At 44.6% G+C, this 27,389-nt stretch overlaps 1 protein-coding gene across 1 annotated transcript in view; it reads left to right on the top strand.

Annotated features, from left to right (window-relative positions):
• The window catches only part of LOC101945417 (uncharacterized), a 185,677-nt gene that overhangs the window by 123,287 nt on the left and 35,001 nt on the right, over positions 1–27,389 (top strand). The window contains exons 46-55 of the mRNA XM_042861623.2: positions 1,936–2,067; positions 3,153–3,302; positions 4,111–4,227; positions 14,647–14,820; positions 15,584–15,791; positions 18,507–18,673; positions 20,758–20,870; positions 22,104–22,185; positions 23,559–23,696; positions 26,813–26,975. Coding sequence (XP_042717557.2) covers positions 1,936–2,067; positions 3,153–3,302; positions 4,111–4,227; positions 14,647–14,820; positions 15,584–15,791; positions 18,507–18,673; positions 20,758–20,870; positions 22,104–22,185; positions 23,559–23,696; positions 26,813–26,975 — 1,444 coding nt within the window. The remainder of the gene's footprint in view (positions 1–1,935; positions 2,068–3,152; positions 3,303–4,110; positions 4,228–14,646; positions 14,821–15,583; positions 15,792–18,506; positions 18,674–20,757; positions 20,871–22,103; positions 22,186–23,558; positions 23,697–26,812; positions 26,976–27,389) is intronic.

The raw sequence follows: 27,389 nt of genomic DNA, 5'->3' as shown, positions 1-27,389 counted from the left end.
AGTCAATAAATGCAATAGGTTTCCATTTATTTTGTAAGTAATCATTGCTTGAGGGACTGTCCTTCTGTGAACCTTCACAAGTGCGGCCATTACTTGGAGCAAATGAACATGAGCAGATATTTAGCCCTAAAAAATTATAACTTCTCCACAACAGTTTATCATCATGTAAGGATGTCTAAGCAGCACTATAACATTTTTCTCTCCAAAGTGGAAAGTTCCCTCCCTGTATATACATAAATATTCTTTTTTAGTACCCTGTATAATTGTGCAGTTGTGGACCCTACCCTGGGCTTAGTGGTCCTAGTAATTATGCAGCACCTTTTCATTTGGAGAACGTCTATTGCTTTGGAATAGTTTTTAAAAGCGGAATAACTTAAAGAACAATATCAGCTCTGATTTCAGTCAACTTCATATGAAGGAAATCTGTGCAACTACTAGCAAATATGGGGCCTAATCCTGCACTATTAAACTCAGTGGAAATTTTTCTATTAATTAAACAAACGCAAAATTAAGCCCATAGTACAAATAGGCTCTTCACATTGGGTGACATTTACCCCACTGCATTACTTGTAGTCAAAGCAAATAGACTCTGTTTAGGGAACTAAGCAGGGGATCGGAGGGGATAGAATCAACCCCCATAACCCATGGGTGCAGCTCCGTAGCATGTCTGCTGCCCCTATTCCAACCCTTGGCCTTCAGTGGAAGTTACAACTCTGCATAGGTCCTAATTTTGGAGTTTGTGGTCACAGGATCCATGTAATTGCAGTCAGTAACTGCAATGACCTTGCCTCACCCCTGGCCTATTTCTAAACCATCCTACATCAAAAGGGCAATGTGAAGCTGGCAAGGAACCAAGCTTTGCCATCCACACGGGTATGTCTGTCCACTACATAGCTATCCGTGCCCTTATCAGTGGTACCTGCTGCATTGGTGACCACCACCCACTGGTTATAGATGGTGAATTCCACCCACCATGTACAAAATGAAAATGGAATGAGGATTTTTGTACTATGCAGCTGCAGTGACAAAGACCCCCCCCCCCATCTCTTCAGGTAGGATTGCTCACAAAAAAGGGAGCTCAGGAGCAAGCTGACACCTCTCCTGGGCAGAAGAAATGAGGGAGGGGGGGAAGGGGTAGGGGAGAGAAGAGAAATGTCCACCTCTAAAAACCCCACAGGCCTGACTCTTCGTTGCCCCGACACTTTGTTAGCCATATACACCTGTGTGAAGTGAATGCAAAACACTGCCACTCCAGACTTGGCAGCACCTTACTGTCCTGCACGATGTTGATACATTTATACCCGTGAGCTATGAGTCAAGAGAATCAGACTCCTAGTAAAAATGGCAGCTAAGCTAAGTGATAGACAGCATAGTCCTTTACGGAAAATCCTATTGCAATGCTACATTTTTGTACCAGGAGCCTAGATCCCATAGACCACAGTGCTTCCAGGTAGGTAGGAGATGGAACAAAAAGGAGAAGAGGTGAAGGTGGAAAGTTTTGGAAATATGTTATCACTGAATGGGGCCAGATTTACCAGGACACTCTGGCCGCTTTGCATCACTGCCATGCAAAGCAGCCATAAACTTGGCTTCACTGAATATATGACTGCATTATGTCACATCACTGAATCTGACATAGAGTAGTCAAGAAAGGCTTCCACATTATCTTATGCCCTATTTATGCTATGCCACATATTAAAATATAAGCAAACATTTTAAAATAGGCAAGAGGAAGAAGCAATGTATACACTCTCTTTACTGTTTATAAAAGGTTTCTGATATTTACCATGCACTATACAATCATGCTGTCTGATTTACTAGTCTTCCAGCCAGATGCCACATGGTCCACTTATTAAAGGGGGAAAAAGTTACATAAATATAAAAGATGGTACAGCAAGTCATTTTCAAGCGGATTGTTTATTTTATTTATTGCAGGAGCTTGGAACACCAATAAAAATTGATGGCTCAGGCTACATCCTGATAGATAGAATGAACCTAGATTCACAAATATTAATAATTGTCGATGAAAGTACATTACAGGGCCTTCTTATACTAAAAGCCACTAACGTAAGTATCATGCTGATTATTGAAATGAGTGTGAGGAGAAGTGTGACTCATACTTGCAAACTGCTATTTTATTACTAGGAAAAACAGGTAGGGAAACTGCAATTTTGTCTTTTAACAATTGTTAAGTAATGGACAAATATATAGTTTGAGGCAACATTAAAGTCCAGCATGTGATTTAGGTAATTGAACAGTTGGCTGTTATAATGTACAGTAAGTCAAATGCTACGAATAATATAATACAGCTCACCTCAAGTTTCATAATTACTTGTTTATGTTCCTTGAAGATTTGTTTGTTTTTATATTGTACTATTATGGCTTTTATTATATTTGGACAGTAAATACCATGCACAATACAATGATACAGAAGCTAACATTAGACTAGATGCAATATATCTCCTCCTACTATAATACCATTTAATAGTCCTAAAAGTCTATAGCAGTGCACATAATAGAAGAAATAAAAGGTTTCTGATTAATAAAGTGAACTCTGTTTTACAGTGCAACTTGAAAGGGCAGTGGCTAGTTCAATCATCTTCTATTTCTTTCTTCAATGACACAATAAAATTATGGCGGTTATAGCTTTTCTTGTGCTCAGATATTGCTAGATAGAAGAGTACAAATAGTGTAACGCTATTAACTTCAATACAATTATTTCTAATTTACACCAGAGTGTGAGAAGACTTAGGCTTGGTCTACACTACCCCCCTAATTCGAACTAAGGTACGCAACTTCAGCTACGTGAATAACGTAGCTGAAGTCGAAGTACCTTAGTTCAAACTTACCTTGGTCCACACTCGGCAGGCAGGCTCCCCCGTCGACTCCGCGGTACTCCTCTCGCCGAGCTGGAGTACCGCAGTCGACGGCGAGCACTTCCGGGTTCGACTTATCGCGTCCAGACTAGACGCGATAAGTCGAACCCAGAAGTTCGATTTCCAGCCGTCGAACTAGCGGGTAAGTGTAGCCAAGGCCCTAGACTCACTGGGTTGTCCTTTGAGCTGTGTATAAACGACAAGGGCTGGGCTCTTTTACACACACTGAGAAGAATATCATATTTTAAACCTGTGTGTGTGTTAAATTGCTAACAGGACAAACAAGAGCTGGATGCCCTGATAACTCATAATATTCAAGGAGCCATTGACCTTGGCATTCCTGCAAGAACATTAGTGGATGTGACTTCAGAAAAAAATGGTGATCTCTATAAAAGATTCATTCAGTTTAGTGTGGACGGCAAACAAGTAAGTGTCTCCTCATACCTATTGTTCAGAGTAAAGGTTAGAAACATCGACCAATGGTTGGTGACCATTATTTTTTTTCATTTTGAATAGGTGACAAAGGGAGGCTTGTTAGAACTATGGATGATGCATTAAAAGATATACTTTCATGGCCTTACAAGCAACGCTTAAAGAAGGCTTGAAAGTCATTGCACCACAGTCACATGCCCACTCAGGAATAGCATGAGACCATTCACGAGACCACTGTGACTCACCTTGGATATTTATCCATATTCTTAAATAGAAAGTCTAATTAATTAAGAGCCTGATCTAAAGCCCATTAAGTCAATGGGAGTTTTTCCATTGACTCTAGTGGGCTTTAAATCGGGCGTAGGGCCCCCAAACCAATGTCCTTTACATTTATGGAAAGATTCTCATAGACTTCAATGAGTGCTGGATCGGGCCCTAACCTCCTGGGTCACCCAGTCCCCAATACATTTTTTTCAATCTTTCAAACTGCACTTTCTCTGATAACAATGTATTTGATGTCAGGAATGATCCAGGATGCCCATCTCCAAAGGTGTAGCAAAACTGTTCATTTTCTAAGAGTCTTTTCTTTGTGCCATCACTATTACATTCCCTCCAGTTTTTAGAAAAACAATAAATATGACAAAACCCACATTCTATTTATAACATAAACAAGTGTTATGATCTCCATTATGAAATGTTTTCCCTAATGCAGTAGAAATGATAGTTATGATTGGTCACTATGCAGTCTATACTGGAGATGCACTACATACAAGTGATAACATATTTTGTGCTGACAAAACAGATTACAGAAGAATTGAGCTTTATTCGGAAGCTGGACCATGTGTCTATTAACTACAAGCTCACACATAACATAGAGGCACTGAAGGCACTGAGAGTAGAAGACAGGATTGAGTTGCAGGTATGTTGTCCTTTGGTTTGTATGGTAACAAAGTGGCACACATCCAGACAATAACCAGGCTATGAGGGAAGCAAAAGGAACACAACAGAACTGTAATGGCAAAGAAAGGAGGAATGTAGATGTTACTGTGTGCAGCACCTATGACATATGAAAAAAAATAGGACTCATTATTGATAGAACATGATGGAATGCTTCTCCATCTTGATGTACTGCTCTTGTTCTCTCCTTCTTATGTTTTTATTACTGTATTATCCCTTCTGGAGGAAACAACAACACTGGAAATTTCAGAGCAGCTGTACAATACTGCTTTATTTAACGTCTCAGTTCGACTACATTAAATTAGCATGAGTAGCAATTTGGTACCACAAACAAATAGGCCCCAGTAGCTGCAGGTAGCATAGATTGTTCCCAATATTTTAGCTGCTTAATCTTACGTTTGGTAACTTCTTGGCTTTTTCCTGCCTGCATATTAAAGCATCTGAGCTGATCTCTTTCTCTCCATCCCACCAACTCACCTTCCCTTTCTATTTCCATAATCACTCCCAGGCTACTGTTCCTTCCTTAGTTTCTGCCCCAGACAGCTGCCGTGCTGCTCTTGAGAACCTTCTCTGCCTTTAATCCATCTGTCCTAGAGAACAGCTATTGTTCCTGTCCTCCAAAACCTAATTTTGAGCCTTTTGATATTTCCCACACTCGGACACTAACTCATGAGCACACATGTTGTAGTCCCAGCACTGATCACAAAGTTTTAACTGTTATATGTTGTACCGGTTGTGACACTTAATGTACTAGGACATTTGTAGTCTGTATACAAATATACTTCGCAATCTTCAAACCTGCCAGGGTGTGACACAAGCCAGTTGACTGTGTGAAACATGGCCGAACACTTGGGTTTTGCATGTCATGCCATAATGGGCAAATTATACATCTGTTGCTGCTTCTTTGAGTGCTGTCCCTGTAGGTGCTCCACTTCCGGTGTCAGTGCGACCCGGCACCGTCAATCGGAGATTTACGGTAGCAGTGTCGTGCGTGCATGGTAGATATCTTGTGGTGCTGCTGGTGCTGCGTCTAGCATTCACATGACCTGACCCCTCCAGTTCCTTCTCAACCATCCTTGGCTGAAGACAGAGCTCTGGGGCAGTGTTCACCACTCTTCCCATACCTTTAGAAATAGTAGTTTAAATAGTTAGTTAATGAGTTAGAAAGTTATAGTTAGTGTTTAAAATTTTTTTTATTTTACTTCTCCCAAATTTACCCTCCCCGTAGTTTCCCCGCACCATCAGTTAACCGTCGGAGATGCCTGGCTCCCCAGGCTTTAAGTGATGCAGCTCCTGCCGTGAAGCAATGCCCATTTCTGACGGGCACTCATTGTGTGTAAGATGTCTCGGGGAGGTGCGTATACCACAAAAATGTGTCCACTGTAGCGACCTGAAGGCGAGAGCCTGGCGCGACTGGGATCTCCACCTCAAAATGACCTTGAGGAAGAAATCTCTCCAACCTGAGATGGACCCGCGGACCACCTCTCCAGGCACACCCCCCTCAGGGACAGGAGACATGCCTTCCTCTAAAAGACCAAGGAAGAGGGCACAGACCTCTCCGCAGAGAGCACCGCAGAAACAACGGCGGTCTCCTGCCAGGTTAATACCCTCGATGCCGACACATGCTTGAGTGAGCACCTATGATGCTCCAGGTACCTCTGGCACAGCCAAGACCCGAGCGAAGGAGATGGAGTTGAGGCACAGATGAAGACATGCCTCCTCCATGGCATGGAGGCACAGATGAAGACATGCCTCCTCACCGGTGAGGGACTTGGTACAAAGTGTCTCCTCCGGCAACATGCCTCCTCCTCTGGCACCAACATCGCAGTTGGCACCAGTAGAGAAAGCCAAATCAGAACCAGCCACACGATTAAATTGCCACAACACCTGATGGCACCGATGTAGTCACTGACAAGAGCACCCCCATTGGCACCGATGGTACCGCCACCTGAAATGCCACAGAATCTGCTGCAACAGAGAGCCTTGGCTATCTCTTCAGCACCACAGTCCCCTTTGCTCAGTACCAAGGGTTCCCTGAAAATTATAGCGGGGATCCCCAGACTTCTCAGGTAGTTTTACATTTGTCTCGTGAAGAGTATGATGATCATCCAATTTCCTGGTGCAAGTGCTGAAGGAACAACTAGGGGCAGAGCTCTTCTTGACCTGCTGCTCACCAACAGGGAAGAATTAGTAGGGGAAGCAAAAGTGGATGGGAATCTGGGAGGCAGTGACCATGAGATGGTTGAGTTCAGGATTCTGACACAAGGAAGAAAGGAGAGCAGCAGAATATGGACCCTGGACTTCAGAAAAGCAGACTTTGATGCCCTCAGGGAACTGATGGGCAGGATCCCCTGGGAGAATAACATGAAAGGGAAGGCTGTATTTTAAAGAATCCTTATTGAGGCTGCAGGAACAAACAATCCTGATGTGTAGAAAGAACAGGAAATATGGCAGACGACCAGCTTGGCTTAACAGTAAAATCCTTGCTGATCTTAAACACAAAAAAGAAGCTTACAAAAAGTGGAAGATTGGACAAATGACCAGGGAGGAGTATAAAAATATTGCTCAGGCATGCAAGAGTGAAATCAGGAAGGCCAAATCACACTTGGAGTTGCAGCTAGCAAGGGATGTTAAGGGTAACAAGAAGGGTTTCTTCAGGTATGTTAGCAACAAGAAGGTGGTCAGGGAAAATGTGGGCCCCCTACTGAATGGGGGAGGCAACCTAGTGACAGAGGATGTAGAAAAAACTAATGTACTCAATGCTTTTTTTGCCTCTATCTTCATGAACAAGGTCAGCTCCCAGACTACTGCACTGGGCAGCACAATATGGGGAGGAGGTGACCAGCCCTCTGTGGAGAAAGAAGTGGTTCAGGACTATGTAGAAAAGCTGGACAAGCACAAGTTCATGGGGTCGGATGCGCTGCATCCGAGGGTGCTAAAGGAGTTGGCAGATGTGATTGCAGAGCCATTGGCCATTATCTTTGAAAACTCATGGCGATTGGGGGAGGTCTCGGATGACTGGAAAAAGGCTAATGTAGTGCCCATCTTTTAAAAAGTGAAGGAGGAGGATCCGAGGAACTACAGGCCAGTCAACCTCACCTCAGTCCGTGGAAAAATCATGGAGCAGGTCCTCAAGGAATCAATTTTTAAACACTTAGAGGAGAGAAAAGTGATCAGGAACAGTCAGCATGGATTCACCAAGGGCAAGTCATGCCTGACTAACTTAATTGCCTTCTATGACGAGATAACTGGCTCTGTGGATGAGGGGAAAGCAGTGGACGTGTTATTCCTTGTCTTTAGCAATGCTTTTTATAAGGTCTCCCACAGTATTCTTGCAAGCAAGTTAAAGAAGTAAGGGTTGGATGAATGGACTATAAGGTAAAAAGAAAGCTGGCTAGGCTCAACGGGTAGTGATCAATGGCTGTCTAGTTGGCAGCTGGTATCAAGCGGAGTACCCCAAGGGTCGGTCCTGGGGCCGGTTTTGTTCAATATCTTCATTAATGATCTGGAGAATGGCATGGATTGTACCATCAGCAAGTTTGCAGATGACACTAAACTGGGAGGAGTGGTAGATACACTGGAGGATACAGAGGGACTTAGACAAATTATAGAATTGGGCCAAAAGAAATTTGATGAGGTTCAACAAGTACAAGTGCAGAGTCCTGCACGTAGGACAGAAGAATCCCATGCACTGCTACAGACTACGGACTGAGTGGCTAGGCAGCAGTTCTGCAGAAAAGGATCTAGGAGTTACAGTGGACGAGAAGCTGGATATAAGTCAACAGTGTGCCTTTGTTGCCAAGAAAGCTAACAGTATTTTGGGCTGTATACGTAGGAGCATTGCCAGCAGATCGAGGGACGTGATCATTCCCCTCTATTCGGCATTGGTGAGGCCACGTCTGGAGTACAGTGTCCAGTTTTGGGCCCCACACTACAAGAAGGATGTGGAAAAATTGGAAAGAGTCCAGCGGAGGGCAACAAAAATGATTAGGGGTCTGGAGCACATGAGTTATGAGGAGAGGCTGAGGGAACTGGGATTATTTAGTCTGCAGAAGAGAAGAATGAGGGGGGATTTGATAGCTGCTTTCAACTACCTAAAAGCAGGTTCCAAAGAGGATGAATCTAGACTGTTCTCAGTGGTACCAGATGACAAGACAAGGAGTAATGGTCTCAAGTTGCAGTGGGGGAGGTTTAGGTTTGATATTAGGAAAAACTTTTTGACTAAGAGGGTGGTGAAGCACTGGAATGGGTTACCTAGGAGGTGGTGGAATCTTCTTCCTTAAAGGTTTTTAAAGTCAGGCTTGACAAAGCCCTGTGTGGGATGATTTAGTTTGGGATTGGTCCTGCTTTGAGCAGGGGGTTGGACTAGATGACCTCCTGAGGTCCCTTCCAACCCTGATATTCTATGATTCTATGATCATGTGCAGGGGACAGGTACCTTTTCACCACACCACTCATCATCAACGACCGAACAAAGACCATCCTAGAGCCATATGGGGCACAAATACCATTACATCCAGATGGCTCAACCGTGGTACAGAGTGCTGTGGATGTACCCACCGATGGCCTTTCCAATGCAATGGGCATATTGGGAACCCTGATGAGCTTACCGGGGCCCCCACTCCAGGTCACCCACGGCTCATAGAGGTGAGCTGAGGTCTAATCCCGCGTCCTCCACCCCGCAGCCAAAGGAGGCTCAGGACATTGGGGATGACACTGAAACAGGCACAGATCAGGAAGTTACATCTCCTGCTCACAATTTCTCCTCCTCCTCGGATGAAGCAATCATGCCACCACCGCTGACCTTGGCAGATGACTTCAAACAGTTCCAGGAATTGTTTAGGTGGATCACCCAAAGCCAGGATAACCCATTGGAGGAAGTTCAGACAAACCAGCAAAAACTGGTACAAATTCTACAACCTTCCTCTACTTCCAAGATCACTCTGCCCATCAATTATGCGATTCTGGAACCGGCAGAGACAATTTGGCAGACCCCGGCTTCGATTCTGCCGATATGCAAAAGGGCGGATACGAACTAGTATTAAGACCCCACCAAAGGGGTGAACTTCCTCTTCTCCCACCTGCCTCCCAACTCCTTCATGTTTGACGTCGCTAATCAACCAGGCAAACAACAACAGTTTTGATCAGCCCCACAAGATAAGGAATACAAGAGGCTCAACTTCTTTGGATAAAAAGTTTACTCCTCAGCGACATTACAATTCAGAGTCACCAATTATTGTGCTCTGTTAGCAAAATACAATTATAACTATGGGAAACTGAGCTCTTTCACTGAGGAGTTTCCAGAAGAGCAACAAGCACAATGCAAGGCCATTCTAAACGAGGGCCAACTTGTCACTTGCACAGTCCTCCAAGAGTCCTTGACTAATTGACATGGCAGCCATAATCATGGCCATGACTGTAGTGATGCACCAGGCATTCCCAAAGAACTCCAAACCAAGGTCGAAGACCTGCCCTTTGACCGAGAGAAGTTGTTCTTGACCAAGACAGACAAGGATTCTTGAGCCATCCTTCACACTCTGGGGAATCTATATTCCACCTGTGAAGAGAAGACGATACCAACCTTATCAGAGAACCAGAGATTCCCTTTCTATCCGACAACAAAAGCGGCAATACAAGAACCAATGACAACACCAACAGTTGCAGCGACGGAGAGCACCTCAATCTCAATCTCTGCCCAAGCCACAATTTAGAAGTTTTGGTCCTGGATTTGAGAGATCTCTCTCACCAGGCAGCGCTTACCCTATCCATCCCGATGTTTTGGTCATTGCTTTCACTCATTTTACCATATCTGGGCATCAATAAGCGCAGACCAATGGGTGTTGGAGATAGTACGATCCCTTTTACCTCCCAACCACCTTCCCTGTCTCTCTTCAGGGACCCTTCTCACAAGCACCTGTTACGATAAGATGTCAATCATCTTCTACAACTAGGGGCCATAGAACGGGTACTTTGTAATACAAGCGGAAGCGGTACTACTCCTACTACTTTTTGACCCAGAAGAAGAATGGAGGGTGGAGACCTATCTTGGACCTCAGGAAGCTCAACAAGTTCATTTGCACTCAACAAGTTCAAGGTGTTCACACTGGGCATGATCATTCCAGCGCTGCAAAAGGTTGACTGGTTTTCTGCCCTCAACCTCCAAGATGCTTATTTCCATATTACCAAACACCCCGCTCACAGGAAATTCCTGCCATTCACAGTAGGACATGACCACTTCCAGTACAGAGTATTACCATTCAGCCTGTCCACTGCGCCAAGTGTCTTCTCCAAAACTCTAGCAGCAGTAGGAGCACATATACGCAAACAAGGGATAATGTTCTTCCCATACTTGGATGATCGCCTTCTCAAAGCTCCATCTCAACAAGAAGCACTGGACACAGTCCAGATGACGATCAAACTATTCAGGGATCTAGGACTACAGATAAATGAATGAAAAACTACTCTAATCCCTGTTCAACAACTGTTGATCTGGGCACATCTAAATGCCATAGAGGCCAAGGCATCCCTACCTCTGAACAGATTCCTAACGCTGACAAACCTCATCTCGGAGGTCAGAGTAAGTCTCCAAATACCGGCTCGTACTGTCCTACAACTGTTAGGACACATGGCAGTCACAACGTTTGTGGTACGACATGCAAGACTACATATGCGCTGCCTACAGCGCTGGTTGAGCTCGGTATACATACGCAGCAAGCACAACCTATACAAACAACTTACAATACCACCCTATGTCTTGGACTCTCTACACTGGTGGACAAGACCAGAAAATGTATGCCTGGGCATCCTGGTCCAACAGGAACCTCCATCAGTAGTAATCATGACGGACGCTTTGCTGATAGCTAGGGAGCCCACATGCATCAACACATGGCTAAAGGCAAATGGTCTCCTGTGGAGTCTCATTTGCACATCAATTTACTAGAGTTATGTGCGGTACGCAATGCCTGCAGACATTTTCTACCACACATAAGGAACGAATCAGTCTGCATAATGATCAACAACATTGCCTGTATGTTTTGCATCATTCGTCAAGGGGGTGTTCAATCACACTCACTATGCACCGAAGCCATGAAACTGTGGAACTGGTGCATACACCACAACATAAACATTTCGGTCTCCTACTGTTCCAGCTGTCAGAATTTGACGGCGGACATGCTGAGCAGGTACTTCTCTCTGGACCATGAATGGGAAATGAACAGGGAAGTCCTGCAATCCATATTTCACCAGTGGAGCACTCCCCTCATTGACTTGTTTGCATCCCCAACAAACCACAAATGCACAATGTTCTGCTCGAGAGCGGGAATGAGACCATGATCACTGGGGGACACCTTCCTCATCACATGGGATGCACAACTCATGTACACATTCCCCCCGATTCCCCTAATTTCACGTGTGATACACAAGATATGTATAGACAAGGCCAAAGTCATCCTGATAGTCCCGACGTAACCCAAACAGGCATGGTACCCTTACCTGCTATGCATGGCAATATGCGCCCCTCAAGCTTTCCCTTGCTGCTTGGACCAGCTGTTTCTGGACAACGGTCACACTCTTGACCTGAATCCAGAGATTCACCTACAAGCATGGCTCCTGCATAGTTCCATCATGGCGAATTAGCCTGCTTGGAACAAGTCAAACATGTATTACTAAACAGAAGGAAAGTGAACGCGCGTAATACTTACCTTCAAAAAATGGAAGAGATTCTCCTCCTGGTGTCAAGAATAACACTTGATGGCCTCCACTTTCCTTTTCATAGAATCACAGAAATGTGGAGCTAGCAGGGACCTTGGGAGGTTGTATAGTCCAGCTGCTTGCTCTGAGGCAGGACCAAGTAAACCTAGACCATCCGTGACAAGTGTTTGTCCAACCTGTTCTTAACAACCTCCCTTGGAGGCCTAGTCCAAAGCTTAACTACCCTTATAGTTGGAAGATTTTCCCAATAGCTAACCTAAATCTCCTGCACATTAAGCCCATTACTTCTTGCCCAGCCTTCAGTGGACATGGAGAACAATTGATCACAGTCCTCTTTATAACAGCCCTTAGCATATTGGAAGACTGTTATTTGATCTCTCCTAAATCTTGTCTTCTGAAGACTAAACATACCCAGGTTTTCTAACCTTTTCTCATAGGTCAGGTTTTCTAAAACTTTTATCATTTTGGTTGCTCTCCTATGGACTCTCCCCAATTTGTTCACATCTTTCCTAAAGTGTGGTGTCCAGAACTGGACACAGTACTCCAGCTGAGGCCTCACCAGTGCTGAGTAGAAGAGGACAATTTCCTACTGTGTCTTACATACAACAGTCCTGTCCATACACCCCAGAATGATGTTTGACTTTTTTGCCACTTCATCACATTGTTGACTCATATTTAATTTGTGATCCACTACAACCCGCAGATCCCTTTTCAGCAGTACTACCACCTACTCAGTTATTCCTCATTTGGCAGTTGTGCATCTGATGTTTCCTTCCTAAGTGAAGCACTTTGCACTTGTCTTTATTTTTTCCCTTTCTGTGAAAAACTGAAGCAGCCTGCCCTGCTTCCTCTTTTAAAACTGTCAGCATTTAGGTTTCTCCCTCACATGCCCCGCACCTGCTGCTGCTCCTGTGCACACACACCACCTGAGATAATGGTGCAGCAGGACAATCTAATCCAAGGAGTCATGTACCGCCCCATGCAGCACACTGGCAAGGTGTGAGCACAGTCCCCAGGTTATCAACATGCCGTGAGCCACTTCAGCAATGCAATATATAGAACTGGACAGGGTTTTATTCATATGGTTTTGGGCTCTTCCGTTTCAACAATATGTAGCTGAAATGAACTAATGAATTAAAAAACTTGAGAACCTTCGTGAGATAGAGACCCATGAAATGGCACCAGCTGCCGATTAACACCATAGCTGCATGGAAGAGGTTAGGGTAAAAGCTTACGAATAAATGTCTGGGTTAAATTGGAGAGAGATGAAAAAAATGTGCGGCTTTTGAAATATCTCCAACTACTCTTCTGCAGTAAAGCGGCCTGACGGGAGGAGAGCGTGCCACATAAATACTTGGGAAACGTGGCTTTGAAGCTTGACATTTATTTGCAGAACACCAGGTTCCCTCAGAGGGTTTGGAAGTAAATGGAGAGAACCACATGCCCTGTTTATGGGGTAGGAAGCAGAAGCTGAAAACAGTTTAATGCTTCCTCCCAATAGTAGCTCGATCATCGCAGACACCCAGTAAAAGTTTGTCTGGTACTACTGGCTTTTTAAACTAGACAGACAAATGAAAGGTATGCTGTTCATTTATAATACACTATGTCTCTGGAAAATAGAATTTATTTTTCTGTTTGTAAACATCACACCTTATGCTTTTAAAAAATTCATAATGTACTAATTAATGAGCAATAATTGCAATTAGCTGTCCTGGCCTCACTATGGTAATATGCTTCTATTTAGTAATATGACATGTACATAATGCCTTTCCTCTCAAAGCGCATCACCCATTATACAGAAGGATTCATCTCCATATTAAGGCCAACTCTGGGTTGAAACACAACTTGTTTAACAGCATGTAGCAACACAGCATTTTAGGATGGGAAGAGAGAACAGCTGATGGAATTGAAAATGCAGGAGAAATTTATTTCCTTATTTATTTTTTAAAGTTTCTTTCATACAGTAGGTCTATGGGCACATGCACAGACATTTGCAAAGCAATACAGAAATGTTTGGATAAACATCAATGCACGGTTTCAATGCTGATTCTATTAATTAAGCTGAAAGGAACAAGGGAAGTGAAGGGGCCACCTCAGGCAAGACTGGCTTTGCCTTACACCCCGAGATTTGGGCTCTGTCAGGGAGAAAATAAATTCCAGAACCAAGAGCCCACCACTATGCCAGCACCTGGGCAATCAGTGACTAAGAATGAGGATGTGTGAGCTGAATTCCCCTGTTGTGTTGATGCACAAGGAGAGAGGCAAACTCTCAAGTATCAGGGCCCAAACCTGCTAGGGCTTTATAAATCAATGTCAATACTACTTGAATTGCACCTGAGAGCAAACAGAGAAACAGGGCACCATGTGTTTAACAATACTGAACAGAAAAACAAGGGGAGAAGAAACAAACTGTCTGGACATGATGGAGGCTGGGAACACTGAGGTAACCAGAATGTAATTACCCAAATTGGAATTTGTTGCTAAACACCAAAGTTAACTTTCCCTTTCTAAAAGTGTCATGTGATCCTTAATGACCCACAAGCTCCTGGGATGTCTCTTTTATACCTCATCTCAAAGATCCATCCTGAACTGAAAAAGGAATCCTGACTAATGAGAGCTCTAACTTTTGTAAACTCACCCTTTTTCATATTGTTGATATTATCACGCACAGGCTACCATTGACCTGAAAGATAGCAAGAGTTTCAGTATCAAAACACTCTATGGTTCTTGCCTGATGGTTCTGGGAGGACAAATCCAAAAGACTGAGGCAAGAACTGACTTGACTGGGAATTTCCAGCACAATTGGCCATGGCTGACACAACTTGGAGTCTCAGCATCAATCCAGGTATTTTTCATTTTAAAATAATTTGATGAATTATTATTTATTATTTGTAATCTAGAAGCACCAAGGAGCTCCAGTCATGGACCAGAACCCTGCTGTGCTAGGCACTGTGCACACACACAACGTAAAGATGGTATCTGCCCCCAAAAGTTTACAATCTAAGTAAGGCCAAAATATGAGCCTTAAGGATGAATTTTCTGGTTTGTGAACCAGTCTGTTCCATTTTGATCATTGATAGTATAGCATATATGATGATCAGGAATTTAAAATGCAATGCAAGTCCTGAAGAAATAGATTTTCAGAGCATTGCATTGCTCAGTGAGACACAGCACCCATGATTTTATGGTAATTGTGTACTTCACAGGGAAATATTTCCATAAATATCCCCTCATGGAATTAAGAGAAAAATCCTTCTGTCTTCTAAACTTTGTGTGCGCACACGTCAAGGGTTTATTGTATAATCTTAGTTATATTTTCATCTTTTTATGGGATAAGGTGTAACTTAAGCAATATGTGACATAAAATTGATTCCTACAGTTGATTAAACTTAAGTTAAATGGCAGTTCATTCCAATGGATCTATTTGATACTAGAAATGTTAATCAATAACGAATGAATGGGTTAAAGCTCTGCTATTTATGGGTCAATTTTAGTAACAATTATAGATAAAAGTAACTTTTCCTTCTGCTGTCCTTCTCTGAAAAGGAACAGGCCAGGATATTGTTTTTGAATGTCTGTTTTCAGTACTTATACATATCTTTTATCAGATGGTTGTATCCCTTCAAAGATTAAATTCCACTCAAGGGAGACGTGTGCAAATTATGGCTGGAGAAACATCAGTCACGTACACAGTTAACTCTCGTTACGCTGGCCAGCAAATGGAAATTTTCTGCCAAAGTGTACATAACAGTGAGGCACTACTGACATTTGGCTACCCTAAGGCGAGCAATCTGACTCTTGTGTTACAGAAACTAGGTAGGATGCTGGTTTTTTCGCAGTCTTTTTATGCAACAGGACTTTGTGGTTGTTACTACTGTTTGTGTAATTATTTGCAAGTTGATTCGCTGTGTGCCACCGATACTGTCTAAAAAGTCAGTGTTTCCTTTCTCCAATAAAAATGGTAGCACTTAAAAATGTGTATGTCATGAGATGAGTTAGATATATTATTTTTTGTATTCCAGTTGAGGTCAGGGCCCCATTGTGCTAGGTGCTGTACAAACACAGTGCAAAACACTAGTCTCTACCCCAAGAGCTCACAATGTAATTAGACAAGATTGATAAAATGTGGGAGAAAGGTCAGCATTATTGCTGTATTATAGATGGGGAAATGAGGGGCACAGATGGAAAATAACTTGCCAAGGTCACACCGAGTATCTGTGGTAGCGCTGGGCATTGAACCCACATCTCCTGAGTCCCAGGTCAGAGCCTTAACCCCAAGAGGGCACTCACTCTACCACAAATTGCTTCAGGTATAATTTTGTTTTCAGCTTCCAATCAGCTTTTACAGGCTATTTTAGCTATTTGAAAACAGTTCTGGAATCATTAATGCCGTGAAAGATGAGTCTCTAGGGTTTTTTTTAAGCAGTCAAACTATTGCACATATGTCTCCATCACATACATTCTTTCCCTTTATGTAACAATGAGAAGAACTGAGATACAAGGCAAACATTGACCAATTAATGACCTGGTTAATGGCCCGCCCATCGTCATCTGTTGCATACCCCCCGACCCAAAAACCAAAAAACACCACTTGCAGCATGAAATTCTCCCTACCTCCCCAAAATAGCAGTGCATCCAAGAGTGATGAGATTTCCATTTGGAGTTTAGTAGGAGGGCCCTGACCACAGGGAACCAATGCAGTTTTGCTGTATGCAGGGGGGGAAGTAGGATTGGGAGCCCCCACACAGGGTGCAGAAACCAACCACTGTGTGCAGCGGCAGAGCACAGGTCCAAAGGGATTTACAGTGCAGGGTTTATTTGTCAATACGGATGACAGGGACTCTGTTGGAGCACACATTGCTGCAGTCCTAGCAACAGAGCATAGGTGGAGAGAAAGGTTCCTTCCCTCAAGCCCACATGGAACTCCTGAACGCACAGCCCAGTTATTCAGGCCACACACCACCACTAACATTTGCCTCATAATGCTTAGATAAAATGAAAGGGCCGTTGACACTAATAGCATGTGCTGGTTTCTGCTCATCTCCCCCTGCCCTTCTTTCCATGGGGATCCCGGGTCTCTCTCGGGCAAGGAGTTTCCCCCTCTCTTACTCACACAGCTGGTGTTGCTAGGAGTCGAATTCTTGGCAGACTCCCCTGTGCTCAGCTGTACAGGAACAGATTTCCTTTGTGCCGGGTTGCCAACACCGTTTGGCCCAGCTGCCCGCCATCTGGACGGGGGCATGGCCAGGCCAAATTTGAGTGGCGTTGCAACCCTGTGTGCCGGGTACCACTGCATTGGAGTGGTCAGGCCCTGGCCTCTGGCTCTGGGGCCTACGGAACTTTGAGCAAGGCAAAAGCCTAGGGGCAGAGGTGACACAAACTGCCCCTGCCCCACCCCAGCCCTCTCAGTTGGCACCACTGGTCTAAACCTGGTCCCTGCACCAAGAGCAAGTAAGCAGACTTGACCTAGGTGAATTGGCCAGCAGTTGTGTATGAAGGGCTATAGTAGTCTCCATGGCAACCTTAAACCTTACCACCACCACATGGCTTGGCCTGTGGATCTGCTTAGGTGCAGACAGAGCCACTTGCCACTTGCCAGCCTGCCCTCCAAACATAAACACAGAAGGGGCCACCACAGCTGCATGGCACTAGAGGTTGCAGACCTTATCTCCATCTTCACTTCCTATCTCCCACTGCAACAAGTGTCTTTTGTGCCCAAATGGAAGAATGGTCACATTTAGGTAAACTCTGTGTGATGTAAGGAACCCACAGTCACGTAAGCACAGGTGTCATGGAGGTCAGCAGGGACCAAGCCAATACTTTCAGTACCAATAGCTAAAGCCCTACTACTTAAACAAAAGGTGTGACTCCATTAGCTGTTAATAGGTGCTCACTCTCACTTGAGCCAGCCACTAAGGAAAGACTGGATCACAAGCCAGCATACTGCATGCCTCTCCACATTTTTGTCTGCTTCTCTAAAGCTTTTCTGGGTTTCAGGTTCCCCCCTTTTTCCCTCCTGTTTTCCCTCCTCCTTTTATGTCCTTTTTCCATTTTGCTACTGAAAAAGTGGGAGTGGAAGGGGGGGAAAGAACAAAACATTTAATTTGAAATATTATGATCTCTGTTTGTAATAGAGGGGCGCGACTGACCTCAAAACAGGTCTTATTTGCTAAAGGAAACTATACCAGTATGCTGGGTGGTATAAAAACCATGTGTATTGACAGACAATAAAGCCCTGATCTTGCAAAGCACATTGTGTATAACTTTTAAGTATGCAACTGGTCTCATAGGAGTCAATCTTAAATGCTTTGCTAGATGCTGGCTTAATATATACAAACGCAATTAAAGAAGCCAGTGTTTGGGCTCAGCAAACCCAAGACCACAGCCCATGCCATTCTAGAGTGTCTGATGTTTTATGGCTTTACTCAAAAGGTGCATATTCACTGGCACTTTTGGTTTTGTATAAGCCTGCACTGAATGGAATGGAGCCCATTAAAATGGCATGATTAATGTTATGTTCATTGCTTTTAGAAAACAAAGCCAAGACAACCTTTGAAATTCAATATGATGACAAATATATAACTCTGAATATGGATGTTGTTACTGACTTTGAACTGTATGATACGTTTGAACTGATGGCAGAGGTAAAACATTCAATAACTGTTCTCAAGCATCTGGGACTTCCCTTCATGATTAAGGTAATAAAACATAGATAGATAGCTTTGTGTGCTTTGATTAGAGGAGTGTATTGAGTTACCATGGATAATAATTCTAATTTTAGTTACACTGGCACGAATCCGTTGTAACTTCAATGGCAGTACTCCAGATTTAGAATGGTGTAGGTGAGAGCAGGTCTTGGCTTAGTGTAGCCAAATATTTATTTAATATAAATAAATATCATGCAGAGCTAACAGTCCACTTCCAAGTAAATCCAGTAGGTAGTAGAAATTTCTGTTCTTACATGGTTAAACATGCACTTCAAAAAGGAGCAGATTTAAAATAAGCCATCGTGATCACATTTTCTAATGTGAACAGATTCTTAGCAAACCAAAAAGACTTTACTGAAAACAGCTTTATACACACAACCCTGATATAGAATTCCTGTGTTTTGGTTTAAGTCATTTGTAACACTTCAGCAGGGACGTTTGACCAGATGCAATGACTGCCGCACGTTTCACTGCCTCTCGCCATACTCAAGTTTACTATTCAAGCAATATTTTGAAGTTTCCAAGCCATCCACAAGGGGTCAGCAAAGACTGCACACATTCATCTCTTGGGAAGGGTACTGGTTGGAATGTCTCCTTACCTTCTGTTGGGTAACGCATAGAAGCAGTACTAGTAAGCTCCTGATGTAGCCTCCTACCTGAGATGAGATAATATGTAGCTAGGAGACCGATGTAGATTAAGGTACATTCTTCTTAAAATAAATATTAGATCCATATTAGATCCTCATATTATCAATGTTAAAATTAATATTAAGTATTTAATACCAACATCTTACTAAAGAGGACAGGAACTACCCTCTCGCTTTTCCCACCTTGAGATCTTTTATTGTAACGTCTTATCCTCTAAAAGTCTCCATGAGAAAAGGAAGAGCACTGAGAGGCTGACTCCTTCAGTGCTTTATGCATGTAGGAAGCATGGGTGTAATCCAGAATTACTGAGCACTCCAGCGACGAGCTAAGTGCCCTCAGCTCCTGCTGACTCAGCATACATGACACATGCTGACTTCAGTGGCAGCTGAGGGTATTCAGTACCATGAGGGAGAATTCAGCACCTTGTAGAATGAAGCTCTAAATGAAGTATCTCGCAATAAGTCTATAAGCATGTAGGTCCTATGGATACATTTATGTTAACCGGTGTTCATGGACACAGTAGTAATGTAGTACAGCTCTGGAGTGCATCAGAGTGTGGTACAAATGATGTTAAGGGAGTTAAGCCTGCATTGTCTGTTTCAATATGATTAACTATGATAATCAAGGGATCCAGGTGGAAAATGCGGGGAATCTACTTCTAAACCAACCTGTTCAAAAATATGTAAGTCAGAATTATAACTGCGAAGGCAGGAAATACCATTTAATATGACTTAAGTCTCCCGCAGCTCCACTATAGCTCAGTGTTAAAGTCACCAACTATTAAATCATTAAATGTGAGCAGTAGAGTATTCAGCAAATACGCTGCTTTGTTAAAGCGGAGACACTTTGTAGAGCTGTGTCGGTTTCCACAAACCTTTTGTGGGAGACGCTGGTTCAAGTCTCTGCTCTGCCTGATTTGGGATGAAAACATTTGCGCTGAATCAGACAGCAGCAATTTGAACATGGACTTCCCGCCTCCCAAGGCCAGTGCTCGAACCACCAGGCTACATTGAGTGAGACTGACTGACACACGCACACTCCCACTTTCATTAAATCATTCAGAAGATTTGTTCATGGAATGAAAACAAATGTTGAAACCTTGAAAGCTGCCACAAAGCAGAATTATCATCTGCCGGTCAGCTCTTCACTTCTTTGCCCAGCACTTTAAGATACGTTAAAGCAACATCAAGACTTGGGCAGCTCTGAGGAACATTGCAAGGGGCACACAACCCATATAACGTATTGTGAAGAGCTAAAAGACCCTGCATGTTTTACTGTGTTGTATAATGGGGCACTTTGCATTGGGCTTTGCTTGAGTTAGCAGCTCCAACACAATAGCTTTAGAGACTAGCCTTGTACCAGAGAGCCTTGTAGTGAGAGACTGCCCTTTACTCATTCTGTTTGCTGTCTTTCTGCTTACTCCCCAGATAGCATTCCTCGGAGTCCTGACTGCAAATGAAATTGAAGGCTCTCTGAAGTTGACCTGTGAACCAAATACAAACCTCTCAGTCACCATCACTCTGAAAAATGAACAGCAAAGGTGAGAGGGTGATTTGGGTAATTGTAAAGATTCAATTAGGCTGGTGAGATCACAGAAATACAGTTAAGGCCTTATTAAATGGCCCAAATACTAAGGAAGTGGATAATAAATCCTTAAATAAAATACACAGCCCTAATAAACAGGCTGTTAGCTCAGGGAAATGTATGCAGGGCTGAAGAATGGTATCAGTCCCTTACTGCTGGTGATGGGAAAATTTAGCAGGCTGTTCCCCTCGCCTGCTCCAAACACAGGGGTTTGGGAAAGTAGATGCATGTTTTGTACTAGCCTCTTGACTACCCGCCGCCTCCTCCAACATTTCTATGAAGATGCTGTGGTATGGAGAGTAAAATCCCTCTGCAAGAAATTTCCACTTCCCTACTTAACCATGCAGGAGAAAGGCAGCATTTCCATGGAGTTTTGCCATTGTATTCCTTTGGAGGTGACCAGACGACTGAGGTTCTGACCCAGCAAAATACTTAAGCATGTGTTTTAACTCCCATTAAAGTCACTTCAGCACAGTTAAACTTCAGTAAAAATAGTGAAGACTTCCTGATTCTTCTAATTTGGGGGCACTCTGATGCATAACACTTGTGGTATTTACGGTGTTTATTTCCAGAATTCTTCTAAAACTTTTCAAGGATGTTCTAAGAAAGATTAATAGAAAAGTGATTAACTTCAGAGGGATTAGATAGAAAATATCATAATAGAAAGGACTTGGAAAGACTAATGCACAAACTTCTGAGCTTTTTAAAGGGTCTAAGAGAGGTTGTATTATTTTGGCTCTTGAAATTCTGGAATATTACTCATGTATTTCAGTATATTCCAGCTAGGGACCTTTGCACTAAGAACTCATTCACATTTAACTAGAATTCTGACAATAACAAATTTTCATCTGGAAACAATGACTGAATATATTAATAGCCCCATATTCCCTAGTACAAGTCCCATGTTCAAACCAGTGATGCGCATGTGATACAATCTATATACTGGGCCAAATACTTCCTTGGAATGCACATCTTCCATAGAGGTCAGAATTTGTTGTTTCATTTCTTTTGCCTTGAACAAGTCTATTGAGTGCAATTCATAATTCACAAGACTGGTAGATTCAGAGGCTTATGCAGTGGCACTCACGTATCCCAGCAGTGGTTTGGACCCTTTTGAGTGTTGTGTTCCAGTGACTCAGGGATAGTTTTAGAAATATTTTTATCCAAACAATCTATTTCTTTCCTCTAGTGAAGAACTGAATATAAAAGCCCTACAGAATGTCCCCTTCCTTCTTCAGTACTTCCCCAGCACAGCTGAACTTTCTTCAAAGGTAACTATCTACAGGTTATCCACCCTCCATGTCTTTTGCTACACCCTTCGAATTTTTCAAGATTCTAACAGCAGGATTTTTAGCACTAACTGCTATTAATTTTTTATTATTGGTGCTTTTTTTGGCACAGCACATTTCCAAGATGCTGGATATGTTCCAAAACAATATTATCAGCATTCCTAACACAATAGGAGGGATTCATTTATATCCGTAGATTCCACTTCCTAAGCACTGGATAAAGCAATGCCAGAATTTTGTATCCATAAAGATTTTTTTTTGCAGTCCCAAAGCTGTATTATGTTGGTTATTTAAAAAAAAACCAACAATGGTCAGTGAGGAAACTGTTCTGGAAACTGGCTAGTAGCAGTGGGTGTGGAATACAAAAGCAAAGTGGGAGAAAAGGATAACATGGTCATTTGTCCACAGAAGATAACTTGTGTGTGAGCAATTATTGCCAGAGTAACAAAGCGTAATTCCTTATGTGTAAGGCTATGTTTTAGTCACAGGTACTTTTAGTAAAAGTCATGGACAGGTCATGGGCAATAAACAAAAATTCACGGCCTGTGACCTGTCTGATTTGGGCCAGAGGGGGTGGGGGTGTGCTCTGGTGGGGAGGTCCGGGGCGCTGCAGGTGCTGGGGGGGGAGGCCCGGGACCCCCAGCTGGTGCTGGGGCAAGAGATGGGAGGCTGGGGGCGGGGGGGAAGGCAGGTGGCGCACGGCCTGGGATCCCTGCTGGTGCTGGGGTGGGGGAAGAGTTGGCAGGGCTGGCAGGCTCCCTACCCGGCTACACATGTCCCTGCAGCTCTTAGGGGGAGAGGTGGCCAAGGGGGCTCTGCACGCTGCTCCTGCCACAAGCGCTGGCTCCGCAGCTACCATTGGCTGGGAACTGCAGCCAATGGGAGCTGCAGGAGTGGCATCTGCAGCCGCGGGCAGTGTGCGGAGCCCTCTGGACCATCCCCCTAGGAGCTGCAGGGACATGCTGGTGGGAGCCAGGGAACTCCCCCACCCCGAGGTAAGCACCCCTGCACCCCCGCCCGTAGCCTTGAGCCCCCTCCTACACACCCAAACTGCTGCTGCTGGCCCAGGGGCTTCCCGACTCGAGCAGCCCCTGAGCCAACACCGGTCACTGCAGAAATCACAGAGATCATGGAAAGTCACGGAATCTGTGACCTCCGTGACAGACACACAGCCTTACATATGCGTAGCATTGAGAACAGAGTTCGTTTTGTAACCTTTCATGCTACAATATGAATGTAAGAAAGAAAATGACAAATCACATTCACCTTTCCATGCAATATACCCTGCCACAGAAACAAGAGTCTGAATCTAATTAAGTCAGTTTTCTCTTTCACTTTAACTGCAATTCCTGTAGGTAAACTACTCCATGAGGGAAGCAGAAGGTGGGTTCTCTATCAGGATGGAAAAAAAGGATTTCAATCTTACAACTAAGTTAACTTTCACTGGGACCAGCTACAGAAAAGTCATTGAAATGATGCACACGATGCCCCAGGTTGGTACCATCAGCTAAATAGCCACTGTCATTTTGTGTTCATGCTCAGGACTAACCCTGCTCCCGTTGGAGCCATTAGGAGTTTTGCTATCAACTACGTTAGCAGCAGGAGCGGGCCTGTAGTATTCTACGGATCACGGTTAGTTTAGTTTAGTGTCCAACAATGTAACCACTGTTTGGTTTGGGGTTTGTCTGCACATGCATATAGACAGTACACACTATATACAAATACATGCTATAGAGAAAATGTTGCAATATATTTAAAATTGAATATTGGCCAACTCTTGCTACACAGTTACCACACATACTTCCTAGTCTAAGTAGAGAAGAAAACTGTGAAAACTTCTTATACCATTGTTTGTAATAACTGCTTGTGCAAACGCTGGATTTTTTTTTAAATGGTGACTTTGTGGTGCAATAGACAGAATACCCTGACCTAATATGTGTGGTCAGCTAGAGATGGCAGAGTATGCAATAAGTGTATGAAAACAGATATTGTAAAGAGCTTACAGTACTTTACTGTGTATGTTTGGTTACAGTAGAGAGAGTAGGATAGTTGACAGCAGACATGCACTGTCATTTATATAATGGTAGTAAATAAAAGCCTCAGTGAGGGATCAGGGTTCCATTGAATTCAGGAGCGCCTCTAGGCACCAGCAAAGCAAGCAGGTGCTTGGAGCGGCCCATTTGCAGGGGCGGCAGGGATCCAGCATGGGAGCTGAGAACCAACAGGGGCCCCTGGGAGCTGTAGTTCCTTGGTTAGCTCCCTGCCTATAGAGCCAACCCTGGAGCAGGGAAAGAACTACATTTCCCAGCATTCCCTTGGCTGCTATCAACAGGAAAGGGAGGGGGAGGGAGTGAGGTAGCTGAGACCTCATGCTGCAGCTTGCTGTGAATGGAGAGCTGCACTGTGAAGGGTAGGGATACCATAGTTTAACATTCAAAAAAGAGGACACTCCACGGGGGGTTGCCCCACCCTGCTCCCATCCACTCCCTCCCAATTCCCACCCCCTGACTGCCCCCCACAGAAACCCCAACCCATTCAACCCCCCCTTCTCCTTGTCCCCTGAACACCCCCTTCAGGGACCCCTGCCCCTAACCACCCCCTATCTAAGCCCCTGCTTCTTGTCCCCTGATCACCCCTTCCCAGGACTCCTGCCCCTAACCGCCCCCCGGGACCCCACCCCCATCTCCTTTCTCCTTGTCCCCGACTGTCCCCTCCTGAGACCCCACCCTAACTGCCCCCCTAGGACCCCACCCCCTACCTATCCCCTGACTGCCCTGGCCCCTATCCACACCCCCGCCCCCTGACAGACCCCCAGGACTCCCACGCCTATCCAACTGCTGCCTGTCCCCTGACTGCCCCCGCAGAACCCCTGACCTATCTAACCCCCACTGCTCCCTGCTCCGACTGCCTCCCTGAACCTCCGCCCCATCCAACACCCCTGCTCCCTGTCCCCTGACTGCCCCGACCCCTCTCCATACCCCTACCTCTGACAGGGCCCCCCTCCGGAATCCCCAACCCATCCAACCCCCTCTGCTCCCTTTCCCTTGACTGCCCTGACCCTCTCCACACCCCCACCCCCTGACAAGCCCCCCCAGAGCCCCCGACCCATGTAACCCCCCCCAGCTCCCTGTCCCTTGACTCCCCCCGGGACCTCCTACCCCTTCTTCAACCCCTCATCCCCCTTACCGTGCCGCTCAGACCAGCATGTCTGGCTCTGCACGGAGCCCGACACGCTGCTGCGCTCCCCTGCGGAGCGCACAGTTCCCCTCCCCCTCCCGAGCGCTGCCGGCGTGGCGCGCTGATGCTGCAGGGGATGCGGGGAGCAGGGGAAGGGCTCTGGCCGCTGGAGGTCCCATGCGAGCAGCTCAATCTGGCCGAGCCACCCTGTCAGCCACACCACGCTCTGCATTGGGAGGGAAATCTCGAACCTTTTGAGAGTTTTACAAATTCCTCCTGGACGGCCATTTCAAACCGAAAAAGCCGGACATGCCCGTGAAAATACAGATGTATGATAACCCTAGTAGTATGCCCAAGGAGTAGGCTTTGGCCCAGATATCCCCTTCAGAAGACTTCCCCAAACTGGATTAGGGATACTGGTGTGACCTCACCTTGCAGCCCCCAAAGAAGGAATTGAGTGGACTAAATGGACAGTGCCCCTCTCTATCTGAAGCCTAGCAAGGGAGGTACGTGGATCCCACTAGAATTTAAAATGAAAAGTAAGGGAGGGGAGGCTCTACTAGGGGACCTGGGCAGCTTTAGATACAGTCCCAGGCACATAGGAGGATTTCCACTTCTGAGCCATGGAAGCAGAAATTGACTTTTCCTTTCCAGATTTATCAAATATTCAGAAAGGGAATCTTGCACCTGCCTTCCAGATTTGAACACCTCAAAATTCAGGAGTGCTCAAGCTCAGTTTGGGCGGCTGTTACTTCATTTCTCCCAAATCAAATGTACTGATCCACTGTAACTTGCTGTAGAAAAAGTAGGATAAAATTGAGCAAGAAATGCTTCCCAGTGGTTATTAGGACTGGAATTGCTATTTTCAACAGCCATTGCCATTTTTTTTTTTAGTTTTATTTGTTTAAAAGGAAGACAGTGATATTGCATTGGCAAATTCCCCATAGAAACAAAGAGTGGAACAAAAGATTAATAAAGGCACCTCCACTTTTCCTCATTTATGTAGGACAATCTTATATTATGCATCCAGATATCCTCCAATCACACAAGCTGAAAATTGTTCCACTTTACTGCAGTTCTGTAAGCATATGGGAACCAGTCCTGTCTGTGTTCTGTGCACATCTGAAATTCCTGCTGAATGACTCGTCCTGGGAGCGAGTTACCAGTGACCCAGGGCTGGGGCGGAAGGAGGGTGCGGGGGGAGGGGGGGGAAAGAGCCCAGGGCTGGGGTGGGGGGCAGCCAAATTTTTTTTGCTAGGGGCGGCAAAAAACCTAGAGCCAGCCCTGATTGAATTGACACCATACAAACATTTATTTAATAGATGACCACTGGCCCCAGTGAATTCAATCACAAATTACACATTTTAGATTTTTCTGTCTCCGAAGCCCTGGTTTTAATGGATTCCTCCCCCCCTCCCCCTTCTATTTTCAGTTAAAAATTCTTCCAAGGCAGCTTGTGTTCATGACGGTTTACCAAAAAAGTAACAGAACTCATTTGTTGAGACACATTGTGCTGTGGGACTGCAAGGAGGTAAAAGTAACAGGCACTTACACTGGACTCTTCCCAAGGTTATCTGGAGGTCATGACATTAAGGGTAGGTTTCTCAAATTTCTAGGAAGCCTTGATAGCAGAAAATAAAGGAAACTTAAAAGTGAAGGACACAAAAGCTGGTTATCTAAATATTTTAATGTCAGATAGGTTCAAACATTTTGGGATCAATCCTAGAGATCTTGCTCAGGCAAAGTTGCCAATGAATTCAAGGAATAAGGACTTCAAGATTGGGCCCTTGGTTTCTATCCTTTGGGATGAGACTGTAAAGCGAGCTAGGTTATTTCATATGGCCTTCTTCAGAAACTGCTTGTAGTAAATTACATTCCACCAAGGCAGCCCAGGAGCCCCAGGGGCATTATGCACATTGCTTTGTGGTGTTCTCCCTAGGGCAGTGGCCCTCTACCGCTCCCACCTTCCTAAGGGATCTGTCTAAAAAGACCATCTAGCCCCCCGATGC

This window comes from Chrysemys picta, chromosome 10, assembly GCF_011386835.1.
Source record: "Chrysemys picta bellii isolate R12L10 chromosome 10, ASM1138683v2, whole genome shotgun sequence".
NCBI lineage: Eukaryota > Metazoa > Chordata > Testudines > Emydidae > Chrysemys > Chrysemys picta.
Note: the sequence above shows the minus strand (reverse complement) of the source record. Positions and strands in the feature narration are given on the sequence as shown.